The 6213-nt window shown below is 37.9% G+C and overlaps 1 protein-coding gene across 1 annotated transcript in view; it reads left to right on the forward strand.

The window, feature by feature from the left end:
- The window catches only part of LOC117208450 (glutamate receptor ionotropic, kainate 1-like), a gene marked incomplete at its 5' end in the record, with an annotated part of 42603 nt that extends 36628 nt beyond the window's left edge, over positions 1 to 5975 (forward strand). Inside the window, 2 exons of the mRNA XM_033449638.1 lie at positions 3111 to 3275; positions 5685 to 5975. Of these exons, the coding sequence (XP_033305529.1) occupies positions 3111 to 3275; positions 5685 to 5960 (441 nt within the window). The remainder of the gene's footprint in view (positions 1 to 3110; positions 3276 to 5684) is intronic.
- Positions 5976 to 6213: the final 238 nt, after the last annotated feature.

A 6213-nucleotide genomic window follows, 5' to 3' on the forward strand; every position in this document is an offset into this window, starting at 1 on the left:
TAAATCGTGTAACCATGTTCCACGATCGCGTACGAATCGGCAAGCATTTGAGTTTCCCTATAAGACACGGAGCATCGGTGTGTAATCCGCTTTAAGGGTCGGATCGTACATCCACAGGGCGATTAATGACCGAAAATATGCAAGTTCGTGTCGAAGTTTAATGTTTAATGAGGAATCGAGACGTCACAATCTGCTGCGTTTCCGTATATCATGAATTACTGTTAATTGCCTTTTACCATAGCTAGAATTGGGCAATATATCAGAAGACGAAGATAAGCAAAAGTATTCAAACAACTTACGATTAAATTGAAAGATATTATATAACAAATAATTAGCGTAAAATGTTATGTGACAAATCTTTTCCACACACTTCTGTTTGATTCTTCAAACAGTCTGCGTTGCTTACATTTTCAATTTATTTATTTCTCTACTTTCGCTTATTTGTTTATACTCTTGTTTTTCTTAGACATTGTTTATTTATACGCTCGGTTTGTTTATATCTTGTTACCTGTTTATTTATCTTCTGTATAAAGTAGAACGTGTTTATCAAACTTTAACAAGAGTTCGCGAGTTTCCTACGAAAATAGGTATCGATGTAGAGATGTTTACTAGTATTCAGACGGGTTGAATAACGTCCTCGTTAGTTGACAAGTTGATCCGACAGGATGAAACTGGCTGATAATTATGACATTTATTAACAGGCAAACGTTGACCGAAATAATTATTCACGATCAAACGTAGAACGTTCGAGCAAGGCGAGGACAGTGTAACAAAGGGTCGTCTATGAATTTCACACGAGTGACGGGCCGACCGTTGTTAATGTTGCACGTGCCTCGCACAGTGGTTCGGTATTACCTTTATAATTGTCGATCAGTGGAAACGCTACTCTGTGTCAGTCGTTCGAATTTGGAACGATGCGAGTCCATTAATATTATGTCGAATGAAACTTTCTAATGGCATGACACCAGGATCCAAAAATCATATTCTTGTGTAGCAAAATGGTGATAGGTAAAGTTTGTTTATTGAAGAACTTAAGTAAGAAAGAACAAAAGATAAAATATTCAGAAATCTCTCTCATCAAACAATCTTTTCATATACCATGACGCTAATTTTACTAATTTTAATAACTCTGCGAAATTACTCAGAATATTAACTTGAATAACATGCGAGTATTTCAAAATGATCGACGTCAGTGAAGTATGCCGTATTCTATGTAGAATCATTTCTATCAAAATGGATGTTAACGTTAAATAGTCTTTCACGTAGCTTCGCATGAAATATTTTACTAATATCGTAGTCCAAAGGGACGATTGCTTAGATAATAGTCTTTCGAATATATCGCAAATTCTCGAATAAACTGGTAGGTATTTGAAGCGTAGAATCAAAGAGATGAATCTTAATTGAATCCTAGTTCAGTTTTGATTGAGAATTAAGCGTCTCGTATACGAGCAATGATTGCATTCTAATACGTTCTAGATTAAGTCGACTTAAATTCTGTTTGTGTCTCTCAGAACTGCTGTTTTTCATCAACATTGCCGTGATACTATTGATTGATCTATATTTTCTTCAAAGTAATTTAGTATCCTACTTTTTAATTGATTTATTTTGTAAAAAGATGTCTTCCTGATAGTTCAGAAGAAGAAACAATTTCATTTTTCCTATCTGAATGAAGTAGACAATACGCATCATATGTCAACGGAACCGTAATTGCTGATCACGTGTGACTCAGCTGTCGGAGGTTCTGACATCCAAGTTTAACGCAGGTTCTGTCTAATTGCCGTTAAACTATCTCGAAACTATTGTGCGCATGCCGCGTATTAGATATATTATGCGTGCATCCTATGTATATCATAACGCTATTAAACTAAGCAAATCAACGTTCAACACGCGTCACGTGTCTGTAATTCTTCAAAACCCATCGTCGATGTGCTAACAAGATTTGCATACACATTCTGGATTCTGAATACCCAAGTGGAGTTCGACTCTCGCTCTTATCATTCTCCCAGGACACGGAATCGCAATAGGAATTCTTCAACGTGTTCCATTTCGGAACACGTTACATAAACATAACCACGGGTCCTCGAATAAATCACTCACCCGGAACATTGATGGTTTACGACGGCAGACTTGTTCACGATATTACGACTTGAAGCAAGAGAAACGCATTTGCAAGAGGAAAAGAAAGACGAAAATCGGTAAAAACGACATAGAAGATCACAGTTGGTAGTCGAAGGAAGTTCGTTGGATGCGGAAAGCAGCTTTGTCTGTCGGGTTTCTCGTCATAACATAGGTTTCTAACCTTTTCAGTTCACTTTGTTTAGCTTAACCATTTACCCGGAGCGATACAAATCACTCTGTAATAATAATAATTATAGATCATATACAACTGGATTCTCTCGCGTCTCGAAATTGGTCCAGTCGACAGGAATTGAAAGAGAAGCAACTAAGCTTCCGCAGACCCCATAATAATTGTGCAGTTTGCAATAATGTTTTTCTTCAATTCAGAAACCATTTCATTCGGTCGGATAAGGGACCTCTGGCTGGAAAAAGTTCAATAGATTTTCGTTGACAAAGGAAACTCGCCCGATGTTGGACCGTACTCCTAAAAGAAACTGGGTTTCCCAGGTTATAGAAAGGATCGGTTGCAACAGGATGATTTTCAACGGAATTGTAATCGGTCGAACGCGTCCAATATTGGAGAATATAGTAGCAACTATATCAGAGTTTTATTAACAGAGTATATTACGTGAGTTTATCTAGTGCGGGCGTGACTGCTGCAGACAACGTTCCATTCTGGCGCAATAAAGTGCGTCGATCGAGGGTAACGCGTTATTGACGGTTTTGCTTTGATTTTTGATCCGTAAAAACAACGAATTGGAAGTATAATAAAAATGCGGTGAAAGTTGCGTGAAAACTAATCCTTCGATAATTAATTTCAGGTATAATAATTCGTGAAAGTATTCAAACATTTGCAGAAACCCTTTATGAATGTATTATGTGTGTTATAGGAAACATAAAAAAAATTTCAATTAATAAGGTGACTGATCGAATACTTTCGCGAGTCACTCTACATGCACTTGGACTAAGATGGGAAAAATATGATTCTATAGGACATAGAGACTTTCGATTTGGAGGATTTCAAGTACAACAGTGTTAACATGACTGCGTTTCGTTTGGTGGACCTGGAGGAACCGAAGGTTGCCGAAGTTCTGCGGCAGATGGAACGCTTCCAACCGATTGGCCACGCGATCCTCAACAAAACCGGAGTTATACAGGTTGGTTGAAAGTTCAAGTAACTCTGTGGTATGTTCGCCACCGGAAATCGCTATCTATCGTCCCAGAACTCGTCTGTTCGTTGCTTTCTTGTCTGTCGAAACGGAAAACGGTTTTCTGGTTTCTCACAATACAATCGCGCGAAGTTTAAGAAATAAGAGTCGATGCCTGAGCATTCTTTCGCAGAGATGCTGCCTTAAACCGCGTAACGCGAAAATATCGCGCATGACTGGACAAGAGACAGCGCCCACAGGCTAAAAGCAGTTTCAGACGGAGAAATAATTTTTGTAGAAAAGAAAGACTAGATATAGCGTAAGAAAAGTAGCGTGAAATCGGCTCTGGATCTTTATCAGTGTTCCATTTAATCTTGCGATTAGGAAAATTCGGAAACTTTTCTTTACGATCTACGTGAAATACGTAAGGAATAGATTATGTATCTATGTACTTGAGGATGCTTTTTCTTCTTATATATCGATCCAACCATCAATTATTAAAACATAATGCTACGGTAAAAATTTTCCCACGAAATTACTCTCACGGCATAAAAGAGAGCGTTCATTTTAAAACGCGCTTTATTTAAAATTCATACGATAATTGATTTCCAAGATATAAAATTCCAAAGCATAATAAATAAAAGCATAAATAAAAATTCTACGCGGAATTACGGGATAGCTTCTCAAAGATTTTGCAAGCTTCTCCGAAAATTCGAAGAATACAATAGAACATTAAAAACCTCTCTTTCTGTGCAAACGTGATACGTATCAAGGAATAAAATATAATATTTCACACCTTCCGCACTAAAAATTTGTCCATAAATGTATCCTTGGAACATAGAGGGAAGTGTCCCTCTCAAAACGTACTTTGTTTAAAGTCGATACAACAACAAGTTGCCGAGATATAAACCTTCGAAGCAACCCTGTACGGCCAGATAAGATAGCGAATGGGGATGTTGCGCGAAATTCCAGGAAAGTGGCGTGACCTAGTTTCAGTTCTGGGAACAGCGTACGTATCGAGTATGTAGTAGTAATGAAAAGACACGCTGTGTCATTGTCCTGCATTGACCATCGCGCACGTGGCACGATTGAGATAGGTCAGTGTTTTTGGTGCGCGCGAGAGAGAGAGAGATACATCGAGCCATCAAAAATTACGGTGCGATTTGGACGACGATATCTCGGAAATGGATCGTCCGATTTGAATAAAACGAAAACGATTTTAAAGAGGGAGATTTACAGATTCTAATGGCATCAGTTTCGATGACGGATAGCCATTTTCGAACGAGTTATAGAAAAGAGAATAAACGGCACTGTCTGATGGTTTCTAATCGCTTCGGATTATTTTACTTCAGATTATTGATTAACCATGAATGAAACGCTATATCGCGGGTTAACACATCGTATAATGAGGAATATGCATGTATGCGAGTAAATTGAGATTTTATGCTGGATAAAGTCTAGAAAATTATTGAAATCGGCTCGTAAAATGCGCTCGGTAGAAAAACGAATGCGTTTGCATTGAAAGTTCCATACAATAACGCTCTTTCGATCACGAAATTAATATGGTAAATCTATTTAATTAGTTCAATATTTATGGAAATTGGTCCGTATGTGTGTTCCATCATGCTCCGTTGATTCGCTAGCGTTTCGCTGCAATTTGCGTCTTTATTGATGTTACTTGTTAATATATAATTTTCGTTCAGTGAGTCAAATACTGTTTTCTTCCTACTCAGTGAAAATTAAAGTGTAACATAAAATCACGACTGTGTATACTGTACACAGGAAGTATTAAACTGGTAGAAATACGAAGGAAAAGAGCAGACGGAACTATCGACAAGTCGATTTCTAGCTGTTTTGTCAGCATTTCAGTAATTAAGTGAAACTCGTGGCGAAAATTGCAACGAAATTAAGATCGCTCGATCGACTGCACTCGAAACACGGCCTAGTTTCCTCGTAAGGGCTTTAACAATCGCGGATGGATTTTTTGTTTGGAGTGTTCTTCGCATACAAAACAAAAATTTCTCGATCAAAAAAGTGTGATCGTTACCTAATTTTAACAAACTTTCTAACTCCATTGAGAATAAAGTTCCTGTGCTGCGATAAACACTTACAATGAACAATTTGATTTCGAACGATAGATTTGAAGTGTGATTCAAAAAGATCTCTAAACTCTTTTCATCGTTCTGTCGAAATCTCGTGTACCACTTTTAGCGTTCATTATTCGATAAATCTACTTCACTGTAAATCGACAATGGAGTTTACACAGTAAAGTAAACCTCTTGTGTTAAGAGGAACTTTTACAGAGTTTTCAACTCATCTAACAAACTATCTAAAAACGATATACTGTAACTTAAGTCAAGGAAATCGAGATGCATGAATGCAAACAACTTTTCACAAGAGGGGAAACGTATGTTTCAGGCAGAACCAGCTTTAGTATACGACAGCGTGCAGGTTTTCGCGCACGGTTTGGCAGCGTTGGATCGCAGCCACGACCTCAGGCCTGCCAATTTATCGTGCGAGAAAGAGGAGCCTTGGGACGACGGTCTGTCCCTTTACAACTACATTAACGCCGTACGTACGTTCTATAATTTTTCATTATCGAGTCAGCTCGCTTACCAGCGAGACCGCATTGCGCAACACGAGCAATTCGAGAAAGAAATACCAGCAATAATGGAACACGGAAAATGCGAATGAAAGAAATATAGTAGAGTAAAAAATAATACAACGTTATGAAATAGCTTTATGACAATGTCGTCTGAGGAAATTCTTAAAGAAGCTCTGGAAATAACTCGTTACAAATTCTTATCGCGAACATAAAAAATTAAATTCCAATCAATTTTACAGAATGATCTCGTAAAGTTTGACCTATGCAAAGTACGTAAGAACCATTACGTACGTAAGAACAAGGAAAGTTATTCGCGGGAAATCGCGGGGCGTTTTCACGCGG

Source organism: Bombus bifarius, unplaced genomic scaffold (genome assembly GCF_011952205.1).
Source record: "Bombus bifarius isolate JDL3187 unplaced genomic scaffold, Bbif_JDL3187 scf7180000008102, whole genome shotgun sequence".
Lineage (NCBI taxonomy): Eukaryota > Metazoa > Arthropoda > Insecta > Hymenoptera > Apidae > Bombus > Bombus bifarius.